The 17,835-nt window shown below is 40.8% G+C and overlaps 1 protein-coding gene across 1 annotated transcript in view; it reads left to right on the forward strand.

Moving 5' to 3' along the window:
- Nucleotides 1-406: 406 nt before the first annotated feature.
- The window catches only part of LOC144237282 (calmodulin-alpha-like), a 39,792-nt gene continuing 22,363 nt past the window's right edge, over nucleotides 407-17,835 (forward strand). Inside the window, 2 exon segments of the mRNA XM_077770958.1 lie at nucleotides 407-832; nucleotides 4,255-4,313. Of these exon segments, the coding sequence (XP_077627084.1) occupies nucleotides 407-832; nucleotides 4,255-4,313 (485 nt within the window).

The following is a 17,835-nucleotide window of genomic DNA, read 5'->3' on the forward strand; positions in this document are numbered from 1 at the left end:
CCTCTAACTCTTGGTTTCAGGTCAGGTCATCATCTCACAGTTTGTGGGTTCGAGCTCTGCATAGAGATCTGCCTTGGCAGTGTGGAACCTGCTTGGGTTTCTCTCTCTCCGTCTCTCTCTGCCCCTCCCCAGCTCTCTCTCTCTCTCCCTCTCCCTCTCACACACACACACTAAATAAACTTTAAAAATAATAAAAAATAAGAAGTGCTTCTATGAGGCCGTGGTGCTGGGAGCTTGGCAGGTGTGGGGCTGATACTTGCAGTCTGGCGGCAGCACAGCTCTGAGCACATGCTGTGCCTTAGCAGAAGCAGCAGCAGCAGCAGAAGAGCCACCTCTGCCATCACAGCCCCTGCGCTGGTGCAGCCGCCCTCACTCCCTCTGTTCTTCCTCCTTTCGCTTGCACCATATGGCTGATCAGCTGACAGAAGAACAGATTGCTGAGCTCAAGGAAGCTTTCTCCCTATTTGACAAAGATGATGGTGGCACCATCACAACAAAGGAACTTGGAACTGTCATGAGGTCACTGGGTCAGAACCCAACAGAAACCGAATTGCAGGATGTGATCAACAAGGTAGATGCTCACGATGACAGCACCATTGACTTCCTAGAGTTTTTGACTATGACAGCTAGAAAAATAAAAGATATAGATAGTAAAGAAGAAATTTGGAAGCCATTCTGAATCTTTGACAAGGATGGCAATGGTCAGATCAGTGCAGCAGAACTATGTCATGTCATGACAAACTTAGGAGAAAAATTAACAGATGAAGTAGTAGATGAAATGATCAGAGAAGCAGATATTGATGGAGACGGACAAGTGAGCTATGAAGAATTTGTGTAGGGGGTGCCTGGGTGGCTCAGTCCATTGAGTGATGGACTTCAGCTCGGGTAATGATCTCACAGTTGATGGGTTCAAGTCCTATGTCGGGTTTTGCACTGATGGTGAAGATCCTGCTTGGGATTATCTGTCTCCCTTTCTCTCCCTCTCTCTCTTTCCTTCCCTGCTCACGAACACACACTCTCTCTTTCAAAAATAAACATAAAAAAAACTTCATGTAGATGATGACTGCAAGATGAAGATCTACTTTCAACTCCCCACCCCCCCAGAAGAATCAAATTAAAACTTTTAAAAAATTTTTTTAAATGTGTTTTTTTTTTGAGAGAGAGAGAGAGACAGCATAAGCAGGGGAGGGTCAGAGAGAGGGAGACACAGAATCTGAAGACAGGCTCCAGGCTCTGAGCTAGCTGTCAGCACAGCACCCGACACGGAGCTCAAACCCACAAACTGTGAGATCATGACCTGAGCTTAAGTCAGACGGTTAACCTACTGAGCCACCCAGACGCCCCTCAAATTGAATCTTTTACTTACCTCTTGCATAAAAGGAAGAAAGGAAGGAAGGAAGGAAGGAAGGAAGGGAAAGAAAGAAAGAAAGAAAGAAAGAAAGAAAGAAAGAAAGAAAGAAAGAAAGAAAGAAAGAAAGAATGAAAGAAAGAAAGAAAAAAAGAAAAAGAAAAAATTCACTTACTCATCCTGTTTCTATATAGAAAAAAAAGAGGGGGGGTGCTTGTGTTGTCAATCACTGTTCTTGCTGGACTTAGGTAAATTATCAGGCAAAGTCCAATGGAAACAAACTAATTTTCCTGCAATTATCTTTGAAAAAAAGAAATGAAGATAATTGTAGAGAGAAAAATTATGTTTGCACCTTTATAGATATTAGATTCTAAACCTTTTAATGGTCTTTGAGACTTTGTTTTATACCTGCTAATTGGACTGGATCCTGAATTTTTCTAGTTTCCTCAAATATTTGGCTACAACTCTCCAAAGTAACATTTCCATTTTTCTCCCACCCTTCTGATTTAGAATCACTGAAAACAGACTGCTCTTGAATCTCCTTGCAAGAGACTATTCTAAGTCCTCCTCACTACCCAGATGGCAGCCAAACTTTAGGGACTTGGCCACACACCTCACAGCTAAAGAAGGCTCTATCTGACATTTTGTTACATGCAGCCCTTGGAGATCTTTAAATCAAATTGACTAAGAAGACATGTAGCTTGAGACACCTGGGTGGCTCAGTTAGTTAAGAGTCTGAGTTTGGCCCAGGTTATGATCTCACAACTCATGAGTTCGAGCCCCATGTCAGGCTCTGTGCTGACAGCTCAGAGCTTGCAGTCTGCTTTGGATTCTGTGTCTCCCTCACTCTCTCTCTGCCCCTCCCCTGCTCCTACTCTGTCTCTGTCTGTCTCTCTCAAAAATAAATAAACATTTAAAAATTTTTCTTAAAAGAAGAGAAGTAGCTATCTTTGGTGTGGACTGCTTCTGCTCAAGAAACTGGATCAAGACTTCATATTTTAACTAACCATGAAACCTTTTCTTCTTCCCTTTCTTTCCTACTGGCCTGGAAAGATAACACCATCATCTGATTCTCCCAGGCCACATCGTTCAGACTATTGGATTTGTCATCAAGAATTCTGATCTGTCCATGATGCTAGTGACTCCCTCATTCATTTCCTTGTCTCTGGTTAAGAACCCTAAACCCAGGGAAACTTGTGTCCAGGTTCTAGGTAAAGAAAGGAACACACAGCAATCAGAATAAAACTGCCTGTGTGGTCTATAGGCCCTTACAATTTTATTGGTCTCCATGACTGTCACCTTTCCAGGCCTTAGTCACAGGAGGCATTCATGATTCAGGATTTGCTTCCTTTGTCAGGGCCCTACTTCCCTGGTTATTAGTAAGTATAAATGAGACTATGATCAGGAATTTCTTCCTAACTCTCAAAAATATTGCAGAATCTGTTGCTAAAACAGTAGTTGCCCAGTCCTTTGACTCTCCGGCCAAAGATGTTCGGTTTTTTGTTTTTTTTTAATTTTTAAAATGTTTTTATTTACTTCTGAGAGAGAGAGAGAGATAGCATGAATAGGGGAGGGTCAGAGAGAGAAGGAGATACAGAATCCGAAGCAGGCTCCAGGCTCTCAGCTAGCTGTCAGCACAGAGCCCGACGCGGGGCCCAAACCCACAAACAGCGAGATCATGACCTGAGCCGAAGTAGGACGGTTAACCGACTGAGCCACACAGGTGCCCCAAAGATGTTCTTGATAATAAGATAAGGCTTAATTATCTTTTAGTTGAGCAAGGAAGTAGCTGTGCTATAGCCAACGTCACCTGCCAACACTTGGATTAACACTTATGAGGATGTTGAAATTCAATTACAGAAGGTCACTGAGCAAACCATTTGGCTTTAAAAAGTTTCTCCTTCAATGAGTTCTTTCTTTGACTTATTTGATTTTGACTGGTTTGGATCTTGGGAACCATGGCTTAGAAATGGGACATTGGGAATTATTCTGTTTATAATAATCATAGAAATCTCCCTAATGCATTGTTTTCTCTTCAGAGGTTTACATATATGTTTGCAGCCACTAACCACCAAGCAAATAATTTCCCTAAGTCTGGAACATCAGAAAAGGAACAAAGAGAATGACAAATGTAAAAATTGTGAACCAGAGGTATGGCCTGTGAATATCACAACAATTCTGCAAAAACATCATAACCTGTGAATACCACACAGAGAATCAACAAAGACTGAGAACTTTTGAGTGATAGTTAGGAGTGGTGCTAATCCTTTAAATTTTGATCACATCTCTCAGTTAAACTGAGAGTCTGATTAAAAGGGGGTAATTGTTAAAAAGGACCAGCAGTCCCCAAATGGAGTCACTGTGCTAAGCCCTGTGTCAGCAAACCAAGACTTAATACCTAAACTGATCAGCCTCTCCCAGGACTATAATCTTAAACAGCCAGTCTGGAATTTCCTGGTCAGTACTAGTGAGGTAGTCCACTTGATAGACCTTTTTGTCCCCTTAAGGAAATTGACCTTACCTGAAATAATCCACTCCCTTTCTCTTCCTGCCTATAAAAGTTTCCGGTTTTGTACTGCTGCTTGGAGCTCCTTTTTATTTGTTAGATAAGATGCTGCCTGATTCATGGATCATTGAATAAAGTCAATTTGATCTTAAATATTTTTTATGTTTATTTATATTTGAGAGAGAGACAGACAGCGCAAGTTGAGAGAGACAGAGCATGAGTTGGGGAGGGGAAGATTAAGAGGGAGATACAGAATCCAAGGCAGGCTCCAGGCTCTGAGCTGTCAGCACAGAGCCTGACACAGGGCTCGAACCCACGAACTGTGAGATTATGATCTGAGCTAAGGTTGGACACTTAACCAACTGAGCCACCCAGGAAACCCTTTATCCTCATTTTATAGATAAGGATGCTAAGTCACATAAAGGTTATAGAAGACATAAGGCACATGTGCATGGTGATGTGGGAAATAAAGGCAAAAGAAAAAAATTAAATTTCCTTACAACTTACAGCCCATTGACAAGTCCATGAGACAGACATAGTGATGTTCCTCTACGAGTACAACTGCCTAGATGCTAATACTTTGCTAAAGGCAGAGGGCAACTTTATCTTTTTTTTTCCTGTATGATTTTGTCATTTAAGTATGTTATATAAATGACTTTTTTTCACTTTCCTGTGGTGTGCTGGAACATATTTTTAAAACTCCATTTTTATTTATCTCTAGTGTTTTTGAGTATATTTCTTTGTATAGATATTTCATTGGTTGCTCCCAGTATTACATTGTAGTATATATACAATTTATCAGTCTACTGGTGTTACATTTTACTAATTAATTTACTAATTAAATTTACTAATTGATTAATTACCAGTTCAAATTGTAGATACTTTATCTCCCCTCACCCTCCCTGTTTATAATGTAATCACTGCAGATATTTTCTCCACATTCATGAGAAACACATTAGTGTTAAACCTTTTGCTTTAACCATTAAAAATAATTTGGAAAACTCAAGGGGAGAAGGAAAGTCTATTGCATTTATCTCTTATTTTTATTCTTTCGGTTCTTTTCTTAAATGTTTTATTTATTTCTGAGACAGAGAGAGAGAGAGAGAGAGACAGTGTGAGCAAGGGAGTGTCAGAGAGAGACGGAGATACAGAATCTGAAACAGGCTCCAGGCTCTGTCAGCACAGAGCCCGACGCAGGGCTTGAACCCACGAACTGTGAGATCATGACCTGAGCTGAAGTCTGACGCTTAACTGACTGAGCCACCCAGGCACCCCTCTTTCGTTTCTTACTTTCTTCCTGATGATCTAAGAGTCCTTTTTTAAAACAATTTTTTTCCAAAAAAAAAATAATTTCCTTTCTGCTTTGAGCACTTCCTTTAGCCATTCTAAAGATAAGTCTGCTGGTGATATACTCAATTAGCTTTCCTTCATCTGTGAAAAAGCATGTGTTTTTCCCTCATTCATGAAGTGTATTTCTGCTGGACATAGAATTTGGGTTGATAGTTCTTTTTATTTAGCACTTGAAAAACGTTATGCCACTTCCTTCTGACATGTGTGGTTTCCGATGAGAAATCCACTGTCATTAGACTTGTTTCCCTCTCTATTCATTGATCTTTCTGTGCTTTCAAGTTTATTTCTTTGGCTTCAATCTTCAGGGATTTGGCTGTGTTGTATCTTGGTGTGGATTTCTTTGAATTTATCATAGTTGGGATCATTTAACTTCTTGACTCTGTAGATTTATATCTTTTGCCAAATTTGGGGAACTTTCAGCCATTACCACTTTGAATGCTTTTTCAGCTCCATCTTCTTTCTCTTCTCCTTCTGTGATGGCCTAAATATTAGATCTTTTGTAATAGTCCCAAAGGCATTTGATGCTCTGTTTACTTTTTTTGGAGTTTTATAATTACTTTTATTCTACATTTTTTAAATGTTTACTTTTGAGAGAGAGGGACACACACACACACACACACACAGAGTGTGAGTGGGGGAGGGACAGAGAGAGAAGGAGACACAAAATCTGAAGCAGGCTCCAGACTTTGGGCTTCAGCACAGAGCCTGATGTGGGGCATGAACTCAGGAACTGTGAAATCACAACCTGAGCTAAAGTCAGATGCTTAACTGACTGAGCCACCCAGGTGCCCCATTATTCTACATTTTTATTGTAATTTCTGTGTTTCTGTGAGACCATTTAGAAGGCAACCTTGTCTTAATATTAACCCAACCTCCAGGATCCTGTAGTCTTCCTTAACATATAAGAATTCTTTTGGAGAAGATGGCGGAGAAATAGAGAGCTCCATGCATTTCACTTGCACCCATCTCTCAAACAGAGAAGGCCTGAAGTCATAGGACACTGAGCCACAGGAGTTTCAGAAGAGAAAGAGACAGAGTACATGGGGAAGGAAACCTCAAAAGTGCCTGAGTGCGATCTAGGGAAGATAAAAGCGGGACGGGACCCAGAGATATGGAGGGAGGGGAGTGAACCTGGCTTGCATGCAGCTGCGGTGAGTGATGAGCCGCAGCGACCAGTGGGGAGCTGCTGCTAGTCCAGGGAAAAGGAAAGGAAAGCTGAGATTGCTCATAGAACCATCCCTGGAGAAGAGAAAAACATCAGGTTGGAAAGAGAGTGCTTTTTTTAGTTCTGGCTGGGGTGCTGACTTTGAACTAGGTGATCCCGGTCCCAGAAGGTGCCATAAAAAACTGCTCTGCAGGGCTCTGGGCACCATCCCTGGAGGCGGTGGCCCGGTGATGCGGTGGCAGTGCAGACTCTGCGGACCTGAAGTTGCTACGTTCCCACAGGCACTTGGCTGTTTGACCCCGGAGGATCTGAGGCTGCAACACTTCCCCCACCCCTCACTCAGCCCCCGGCAGCAGGGAAGCATTGACCTGCAGGACTGTTTTGGGCTGTATAAACAAAGCCAGTGGACTGGGACCTGGAAACGAGGCGTGGCGTGGGGCATAGAACTCAGCCCTCCTCGGCTACATCCTCAGCACAGGGAGATCTGACCCAAAGGACTGATTTGCAACGCTTGGTTGAGAAGGGACTGGGGTGACGCCATTCTTCTCTTCACAACCACCAAGGAGGGGCTTCAAGGAGCAGCCAGTGGGACACGGTGGAGGCAAGACCTGCCTACACCAAACAATGCCCATCCCCGCCAGAGAGCTGTGTTGTTGTTGTTATTTTTACCTGAGCCTGGATTTGCATGTTTATTGGTTTTGTCTGTGTGTTTGTGTACCTTTGTTCCTTCTGTGGTTGTCTGTTTTCTTTTTCCAGGGCTGCCTCAAGAAACAAGCCAAAGTACACATGGTGGAGACTCTCAAATACTGCTACAAGTAGGGAAACAAAATAACCAAATGCTCAACAAGAGAAACCAAGAGACACCATTCAAAGAACACTTCCTGAACAGACAGACCCTGAGCACTCAAAGAACCCTCTACAAAAGAGCAGAACTCACAGGGGCAGAGTGTACAATAAGCTTTTAAAATTGACAAGAGATAGAAAGCTAACCAAAATGATGAAACGGAAGAACTCTCCTCCAAAGAAATTCCAGGAAGAAATGACAGCTAAAGAACTGCTCAACACAGATATAAGCAACATAACTGAACAAGTTTTTAGAACAATAATCATAAAATGAATCGCTGGGCTTGAAAAAAGCATGGAGGATATCAGAGAAACTATGGGTACAAACACTATGGAGCTTAATAGTTATGATGAATTTAAAAATGCAATAAATGAGATACATAATAAACTGGAGGTGTCCAATGCATGGACTAAAGAGGCAGAAAGGAGAATAAGTGACTTAGAAGANGCATAAAGAAGCCTTCAATAAATATAAAAGAATTGAGATCATACCGTGCACACTTTCAGATCACAATGCTATGAAACTTGAAATCAATCACAGGGAGAAGTCTGGAAAACCTCCAAAAGCGTGGAGGGTAAAGAACACCCTACTAAAAAATGAATGGGCCAATCAGGCAATTAGAGAACAAATTAAAAAGTATATGCAAATGAAAATGAAAATACAACAATCCAAACTCTATGGGATGAGGCAACGGCAATCCTAAGAGGAAAGTACATTGCTCTCCAGGCCTATTTCAAGGAATTAGAAAAAGCGCAAGTGCAAAATCTAACAGCACACCTAAAGGACCTAGAGGGAGAACAACAAGAGCACCCCAAACCCAGTAGGAGAAGAGAAATAGTAAAAATCAGAGAGAAATAAACAACATAGAAACCAAAGAAACAGTTGAACAGACCAATGAAACCAAGAGTCGGTTTTTTGAAAAAATAAACAAAATTGACACACCTCTANCCATAAAACTAATAGGCAACCGACGGGATCGGAAAAGATAGTTGCAAATGACATATCAGATAAAGGGCTAGTATACAAAATCTATAAGGAACTCACCAAACTCCACACCCGAAAAACAAACAACCCAGTAAAGAAATGGGCAGAAGACATGAACAGACACTTCTCCAAAAAGGACATCCAGATGGCCGACAGACACATGAAACGATGTTCAGCATCCCTCCTCATCAGGGAAATACAAATCAAAACCACACTGAGATACCACCTCACACCAGTCAGAGGGGCTAAAATGAGCAAATCAGAGGACTCTAGATGCTGGTGAGGATGTGGAGATATGGGCACCCTCCTACACTCTTGGTGAGAATGTAAACTGGTGCAGTCCCTCTGGAAAACAGTGTAGAGGTTCCTCAAAAAATTAACAATAGAACTCCTCTATGACCCGGCAATAGCACTGCTAGGAATTTCCCCAAGGGATACAGGAGTGCTGATGCATAGGGGCACATGTATCCCAGTGTTCATAGCAGCACTTTCAACAATAGCCAAATCATGGAAAAAGCCTAAGTGTCCATCAACTGATGAATGGATCAAGAAGATGTGGTTTATCTATACAAAGGAATACTACATGGCAATGAGAAAGAATGAAATCTGGCCATGTGTAGCAACATGGGCAGAACTTGAGGGTGTTATGCTGAGCAAAATACGTCAGGCAGAGGAGAACAAACACCATATGTTTGCACGTATAGGAGGATTAAGAGGAATTTAACAGAGGACGATGGGTGAGAACAAGGGGAAAAATAGTGGGGGAGAGGGAGGGAGGCAAACCATGAGAGACTCTTGAATGCTGAGAACAAACTGAGGGCAGATGAGATGGGGGGAGGGAAAGGGGACACTTGTGGGGATGAGCACTGGGTGTTATATGGAAACCAAATTGACAATAAACTATTAAAAATAAATAAATAAAAATTCTTTTGGAAACTCCCTTCATCTCTACCCCTCTCTGTCCCCAAATATATGTCAGTATTCATCCTTCAGGTGTATGGCCCACTAATATACATCTGAAGAGTCTTATGACTAAGGTTTTATCAAACAGTAATAAATGACCTTTTCCCGATAACAGCTCCTCAAGGTCCTGGAAACCTTGCTTCCAAAATTCCTTAGAGGCTTACACTATCCCTAACCCCCTTCCAACTTAAAAGTATATAACAGACACCTGTTACAACCTCAGACAGCTCTTTCTGCTCTTTGGATCTGCCCCATTCTTTAAGAAAAGCACCTTTTGCATCAAAGATGTCTCAAGAATTCTTTCTTGGCCAATAGCTCTAAACCTGCCTCACAAGGTACATGGATGTCCAACTAGAATTCTAAAAGAGAAAAGAGAAAACAATTGAGGAAAGGCAACTTTTGAAAGGATAAAGATTGAATAGTATCCAGAATTAATAAAAGTCATGAATCTTCAGATTAATGAAGTACACCAAATCCCAAGTAAATCTCTAAAGCAATGTTAATACAAAAAATAATAGCTATATTTATTGAGTACTTAAGAGTTAGACACTATTCTAAATGAATTACATCAATTATATCATTAACCTTCACAGCACAACAACCTTATGAAGTAATCTCTGCCATTATCCCCAGTTTGCAGATAAGAAAACTAAGACAGAGAGGTCAAGTAGCCCTCCTAAGATTACAGCCTGCAAATGGTGAAGCCAGGATTGAAACTCAGACTATTTGATTCCAAAGAATACACCTTTCACACCAAGAAAAGATATCGTTTTTTAATGATTATTTATTTATTTTGAGACAGAGACAGAGAGAGACAGAGACAGAGAGACAGAGAGAGAGATGCCCTGAGTGTGCAAGTGGAGGAGGGACAGAGAGAGAGGGAGAAAGAGAATCAGAGAGACAGTGAGAGAACAGATTCCACACTGAGTGTGGTGGGGCTTGAGGCTCAATCTCTTGACAGTGAGATCTTAACCTGAGCTGATATCAAGAATTGCATGCTTAACTGACAGAGTCACCCAGGTGCCTCAAGAAAAAAAAATGTTTTAATATTATTTTTGTCCTCCATCTTAACATTACATCTGAAGAATCCTACATCTTAATAGCCTATGCCCTTGCTAAAAAGTGTGGTCCATGAACTAGTGGTGTCAGCATTGTATGACATCGTGTTTAAATACAGAATTTCAGTTCCACACTAAATCAGAATTCACTTTTTAGTAAGATCTTCAGGTGATTCATGTACAAAGTTTGAAAAGCATTATTCAGTGTATTTGGGGTGCCTGGGAGACTCAGTTGGTTGAGCATCTGACTCTTGATTTTGGCTTATGATCTCAGGATTGTGGGATTGAGCGGTGAGTAAGGGTTCACACTGAGCTTGGAGCCTGCTTAAGATTCTCTCTCTCTCTCTCTCTCTCTCTCTCTCTGACACTCTCCCCTGCTCTTTCTGTTTCTCTCTAAAATAAACAAAAATAAAATAAAAATATAAAAATATATCAGATTAGTAGATATTGGTAATATTCTTGAACTCACTTGAATTCAATGCTATTTCTTCTGCTATGTTAATATTGATGTTAAATATATTATTAAAATAATTAGGTAGAAATTAATTTTCTTTTATAATAGTCCCAAAGTGTCTGATATGGGATACTTGAAAAGTACAAATAGCATTTTGTACTTTCCTCCCCCCAAAAAGTACAAATAGCTTTCAGCCCTTTCAGTTTATAAGGTATGTGCTGATTTTAAGAATATAATAGAAATCAAAGGTAAATTTTCTTATTTCTACTTCTCAAATAAAGAAGCCACATGACAAAAAAAAAAAAAAAAAGCAAGCAAGAAAGAAAAGAAATTCCCCCACATGTAAACATTCCAACCATCTAGAGGAGAAAGCAGATGGGTCTTCTGTAAAGTGTTGGACTCAATCAATTTCATTTCTTAAAGTTTCTCTTCAAATTGGTGTTTATTTGCAAACATGTTATGTATGGAATCTTGATTTACTGTGCTTCTCTCTAATTCTTCTTTTGGAGGACAAACATTTTTGCTTTTCTTTGCTTATGTTGCATCTCCATAGCAATTGTCAGAACTCTTCCTCAGCAACAAACCCACCACATTGACCTCAGCAGGACCAAAAATGTCTTACACAGAGCTTGTCTTATTTTTTCCCCTTCAAAGGGAATGTTCCACTTCAGCAGTTCTTAGAGCTAAATATCATGAGCAAATTAGTGGGACTGACATATTTTATGAACTTCAGTACTTCGAAGCCCTACATATCTAACTGTGACCAGCCTTTACTGCCCACTGCCCCCTCCCACCCTCTGTGCTTCAATTACTCTCAATATGTGACTGTCCCCAACACACCCTTCTTTTATGTCTCTATCTCAGGACATGCTGTTACTTCTGCCCAGACTACGGAGAAAGCAAAAATGTAGACAGAACATGGGCTTTGGGCAAACCTAGATTCATTTTTTCATTCCGTGATTTTGAGCAAATTCATTAACAACTCTGATCTATTTATTGATCAGAAAAATAAGAAATAGCAATATAGAGGGGTTAATGCTGTTGTAAGGACTAAGTAGAATAACAGTGATAATAATTAACTGTTAATGAACATATTATGTGGCATAATTGTGCCAACTGCCTGTATAATTTAAATTATTTTTTAAAATGTTTATTTACTTTGAAAGAGAAAGAGAGCATACACATGTGCATGAGAAGTGGAGAGGCAGAGAGAGAAAGGAAAAGAAAATCCCAAGCAGGTTCCATGCTGTCAGCATGGAGCCTGAACAGGGCTTGAACCATGAACCATGAGATCATAACCTGAGCTGAAATCAAGAGTCAGATGCTTAACTGACTGAGCTACCCAGGTGTCCCTTGAATAGAAAACCTATCCTTTCAATAGCTCTTCCTTTTGTGAAATGATGAGTTTTTTAAATGCACCTCTCTTATACACTAAGTTGTTAGTTCCTCAAGGACTAGGACATTATCTTCTTATTGTTCTTGGAATCAAGCAAACATTGTGTCTGATACAAAGTAGGAGCCCGGTGAATGTCTACTTCATGGATTGATAGTATGACACTGTTGACATTCCAGCTATTTCTGCACTGTCACCTTTACTCTTCAAGTCTCAGGTGTTCATCTACTAAAAATCATACCTTCCAGAGTTATTTTGAAGATTAAAAATGATAATGTGCCACAAAAAGACACGGAGGAAACTTAAGTGCATAACGCTAAGCAAAAGTAGCCAATCTGAGAAGACTGTATACTCTATAATTCCAACTCTATGACATTCTAGAAAAGGCAAAATTATGGAGACAGTAAAATGATTAGTGGTTTCCAGGGATTCCAGAGAGGCAGGGAGGGAGGATAAGTAGGTGGAATATAGTGGATTTTTAGGACAGTGAATATATTCCATATGATACAAATGTAATTCATTGTCAAAACCCACGGAGGTGTATACCACAAAATGTGAACCCTAGTGTAGACAGTATCTAATAACAATCTATCAATTTTGGTTCATCACTTTTAACAAATGTACCACATTAATGCAAGATATTAATTACATGAGAAACTAGTTTGGGGAGTGAGGCAGTATATGGGAACTCTGCACTTTCTGTCTGATTTTCCTGTAAACCTAAAGTTCTCTAAAAAAATTAAGTCTATTAATTATTTTTAAATAAAAAATTTTAAAAATGAACATAATGATATTTCAATATATGGTAGGCTTTTTAAGAATTACATTCAACCATGGGGTGCCTGGGTGGCTCAGTTGGTTAAGCATCTGACTTCTGCTCAGGTCATGATCTCAAGTTCGTGAGTTTGAGTCCCACATCAGGCTCTATGCTGACAACTCAGAGCCTGGAGTCTGCTTTGGATTCTGTGTCTCTCCCTATCTCTGCCCCTCCCCTGCTTGTACTCTCTCTCTCTCTCTCTCTCTTTCTCTTTCTCTCTCAAAATAAATAAACATTAAAGAAAAAGAAAAGAATTACATTCAACCAGGGCATTTGGAGAGTCAGTTAAGCCTCTGGCTTTTGATTTGGGCTCAGGTCATGATCTCATGGTTTGTGAGGTAGAGCCCCACGTTGGGCTTTGAGCTCATGGCACGGAGCCTGCCTGGGATTCTCTCTCCCGCCCCTCTCTCTCTGCCTTTCTGCTGTTCTCCCTCTCTCTCCCAAAATAAATAAGTAAACTTAAAAAAATTACATTCAACCAATAGTTATTGAATGCTTACTTTGTACTAGGCACAGTGCTGGGCACTGCCATTGTTCACATGGAAGAGCTTGTCCCTATCTTCAAGGGATTTAAATCTAATGAAAGTCACAGAGAGACAAAGAGATACATTTCAATGCAACGTGACATGTGCATAGATGTGCACAGAGGAAGCACATCTCACCCGGTCCAGAGAAGAGGTGGCTAGGGCAGGGAAGTCTTAAGGAAGCTATGCCTGAACTGAGCCTTGACAATAAGCAAATATTAACAGATAAGGAAGAGGGGAATGTATAAGAAGAAACTTCCAGACATGATCAAAATAGAGAAGTGTGAACACAGTAGTCAGGGAGTTATACATAGTTGAATATTGCTGTGAGTAAGAGACAAAAGGCTGTAGGGACTGCAGGTGAAGACGGCAAAGTAGGAAGAGGTGACATTAAAAAGAGCTTTTCAGCGCCATGCTGAAGGATCTGTTGCTGGGACCATAGGATCCCTGGAAGAATTTTAAGCAGCAGAGAGACCTAGTAGCCAGGAAGAAGATTGAGAAGGGCCAGCCTTTTGGACTTGGCTCCCTCTCCTTATCATGCCCTTATTCCCTGTATAGCGCTGCTCCTACCACGTAAGCAGTTTGTTTTCCTGGAAAGGGTCTAAGTGCGGACAGCAGGTGAAGATTTGAAAGTGAAGATTTTGGCAACCAAATGGAGATTATGTGGGGCATGAAATGGGGACAGAGAAGATGGATATTTTCTCAGGCTGCTCATGGCCCATTAAGGCTGCTTTTCTATGACACAGACTCTTTCTGCTTCAATCTACTACTCATTGGCTCAATCTTCAGGATATCATCTCCAATCCCAGGAGAGGAAGTAATTGAAATATTTAAGGAATACCACTACCATACCCTCCTGATTGGTCCTGTGGGACCCTATCTGGGTCCTCGGACCCAGCCAGACTGCATCACAGCCATTTCCCTTATGTTAGGCCTCCTGCATCCTCACTCCATATCCAGAGGATTTTGCAGTGCCACTAACTGAGCATTTGGTTTTCTCAGGTCTTCCAAGACTTTTATTACTGCTTTCTAGCCTCCAAAAATCTGTTGCTATTGCTTCTTCTCCCTCTCTCCTCATCCTTGTGAGTTTTAGTAGAGTCCTGAAGGGAATTAGATTAGATACATTTGTTCAATCTATCATTTCTACCTGAAATCGACTGTCAAACATTCTAAAAAACTAAGATTCATATGTCTAATAAATATTGAGTGCCTACAATATTTTGGGCACTTTGATAAATGCTAGAGATGAGCTATGATTTATCTTCCATCATGATGATGGATGATCTAAGGCAATGGTTTGAAAGGAAAAGGTCCCTTTCCTTGCCCTGAAGTCGGAATTTTATTTTATGGGGATTACTCTATGTTTGGGTTACTGGGGAAGCTTCATAACTGATTCTGATTTGAAGCCACATGACGAAACCTTGGATCATATCTGATGTCACCTACCCATTCCCCCACCCTAGCTGTGTTTCTGAGTGTCTGTAGGTTAATTGCACTAATACCTAATTCCAAGACTATATGTGATGTCAGGGCTGATTTGACTTAAAGACCAAAGTTCATCCCGAATACTTCCTGGGCAAGGATCAAGTGCCTCAGGTGCTGATCAAAGGACAGGTGTGTGATAGTCTTAGCAGAATCTTTACATGCTCCTGATTTGTCTCTGTTCCTGGTGGCAGTTTATTCTCGATCTTTTCTTCAAAGTTTGCCAATAAGCTTTTTAAAAAAAAAAATCCTTTTTTTTTTTGAGAGAGAGGCAGCTCAAGTGGGGGAGGGGCAGAGGGAGAGGGAGAAAGAATCTTTTTTTTTTAAGTTCATTTATTCATTTTGAGAGAGTTGGGGGGGAGGGGGGAAAGAGAGAGAGCGAGAGAGAGAGAGAATCCCAAACAGGATCCACTCTGTCACTGCAGAGCCCAATACTAGGCTCAAATTCACAAACCCTGAGACCATGACCTGAGCTAAAACCAAGAGTCAGACGCTTAATGGACTGATCCACCCAGGTGCCCCTACAATAAGCTTTGATAATCACAATGGTGGAAGGAGGCCAGTAGGGAGGTATGACATTTACTGAGTGTCTACTATGTGCAGGCAGTGGCCTTGGCACTTCACATTTAGTAACTCATTTAATTTAATGTTATTCCATAGTAAATCAATGAGCATGGCACAATTCTCCTGAAACAAAACAAATAATGCAAGCATTTGTCATTCTCTTTTCAATCTCCTTCTCACTCAGACCTCATACTCCTGTTCTACATTTCTGTGTTCTGTTTTACAAAATCACTTGAAGCCAAATAGACATATTTACATAAATCACATGCATACTAGGGGGTGTTCCTGGGATATGCTGATAACCTTAGAACCACTTAGAACTTCTATTTCTAAGAGATGAACTGCATACATCTAGCAACCCAGCCCAGCTGCTTTGGTGGCAGATTGGGGCCCCTGTGGAACAGGAAGAGGTCCATCAGAACCAAATCCCCTGAGCTCAACAGGTAGCTACTGTTTTTGCCTGGCATGCCAGTGTCTACAGATGAAAAGATTTTACTGGAGAAAACATTTAGTCCCCCATCTTTGTCTTGACGTCGAAAGGGTGCATAGCCTAGTTTGAATGGATTGTGTCATTTGATATTTCTGGCCCTGGTTACTGATCAGAGTCTAGCATGAACTGGAAAAAAAGAAAATGATCTGTGCTTATTACTGATATCTTATGTTGACAAGGAACTGAAAGATCTCTGCAATTCTTAATCTTGTGCCTTGAGTTAGGAAAATCACATGTTTAGGACAGCTATAAGTACTAATGATATTAACAAGAATATCTTAGTTCTTCATAGCTTGCAGAGGTTACAAGCATTGTTACGTGTACTAGTTCCTCTAAATAGTCTTGAATTTTATTTTCTTTGATTACTCATAGATTACTTTGTAAGTGTATTAACGACTAGCACAATAAACATGTTTTATCAACCAGCAATTTCCTAATCTCAATTTAAAGGTATAGTTTATATTGAAAATCTGCCCCCCATCCTCCCTCTTCCTGCCATAACAGCAACTGAAAAAGTCTGTAGAACAAAGAACAGTGTCAAACAAGCTCTTTGGACCTTAAAAGCAGTACCTTAACACAGAATCAAAATCTCAGTGAGGAAAGAGATATTGGTCAGCAGGTTTAAACTCTGTCTATTCCTGTTGTACATTCAAATATCCTTCCCCAGGAGAGGGCTTGTTCTCTTGCAAAAACATTTTGCATTTCTTAGTGGACAGCTCCTGGGCCTGGAGGGCAATTTACTGCAGGTGGTGGGAGAATAGGAGGCAGTGGATGAGTTGGAAAAGGAAGAGAGAAGGTTGAGAAATGGGAACTGCCTTAGGGAGAGAAGACAAAAGAGTTAATTTTTTCAAGAGACACTGACCCTCACCACCAACCTAGCAGCATTGGTATTGTGGGGTACAGAGACAGGGAAAAAAATAGACCCCACACTTAAGGAGCATACATCCTTCCTCTAGAGGAAGAGTTTTTCACATAAGCAGTTAAATGTAGGGTAGTGCCAGTAAATCACCTTTGAACTCTGAGAGCTGACTGATAAAATAAAAGCATATATGATGATACTGAACAGAAACTCTTTAAAGGTACCAAACAACTAGTAGCCAAGTGTGATTTGCCTAGAGCAGAATTGGAGATTTCACTTATCTCAGCAAGGAATTTATTAACCAATTATAATTGATTGCAAGTTAAGACCCAAAAGTAAGTCTGAGTGGGTCTTGGGCTTCAAATCCCATTCTAAGGAGAGACCCAAATTCAGCATGCAGAGAAATTCTCAGTTGGGGAGAGGGCCTCATAGGGTCCTGGAAGTTCCATACCCAGGACTGCCTACTTACTACCCTTTGCGGTGAGTCCATCCTGAACAACAACCTTGGGCACGATACTTCAAGGCACATCTCCTCTGTAGGAAGTTCCCCTGAACATGGTCCCCAATCTACCAGGTAGATGTTACCAGGTAGAGTTAATCACTCTCCCTCCTCTTGTTACCAAAAACGAGGTTTACTTCTTGGTAGGTGTCAAGGCAAAATACATAACAAAGCCAGAGAATGGAAAAGGAAAGGGTTCTACTTGCAACAAGTAAAGGAGAACATCAGGGATCCTTCCTGATGAGGGAGCATAAGGCAAGCTAACAGGCAGCATACACCCCCACTCCCCACCCCCACCCCCACCCCCAAGGTGGGATATGTGTGATATTCCTCAGGCAATCCTGGCTGCCCAAGAACAAAGTAAAGGGGAAAAATAAATGGTTAACTGATAGAGATCACAGACATGACATGAATCTCTATCAGTTTACAAATATCTTAGTAAATTACAAAATGCAATTTTATCAATAGCCTAATCTCCAGAAACCTATAGACTCCTTTCCTGGAGTCCCAACATCACCCCTCCACTGCATGTAGG

This window comes from Crocuta crocuta, unplaced genomic scaffold (assembly GCF_008692635.1).
Source record: "Crocuta crocuta isolate KB4526 unplaced genomic scaffold, BGI_CrCroc_1.0 scaffold166, whole genome shotgun sequence".
NCBI classification, from domain to species: domain Eukaryota; kingdom Metazoa; phylum Chordata; class Mammalia; order Carnivora; family Hyaenidae; genus Crocuta; species Crocuta crocuta.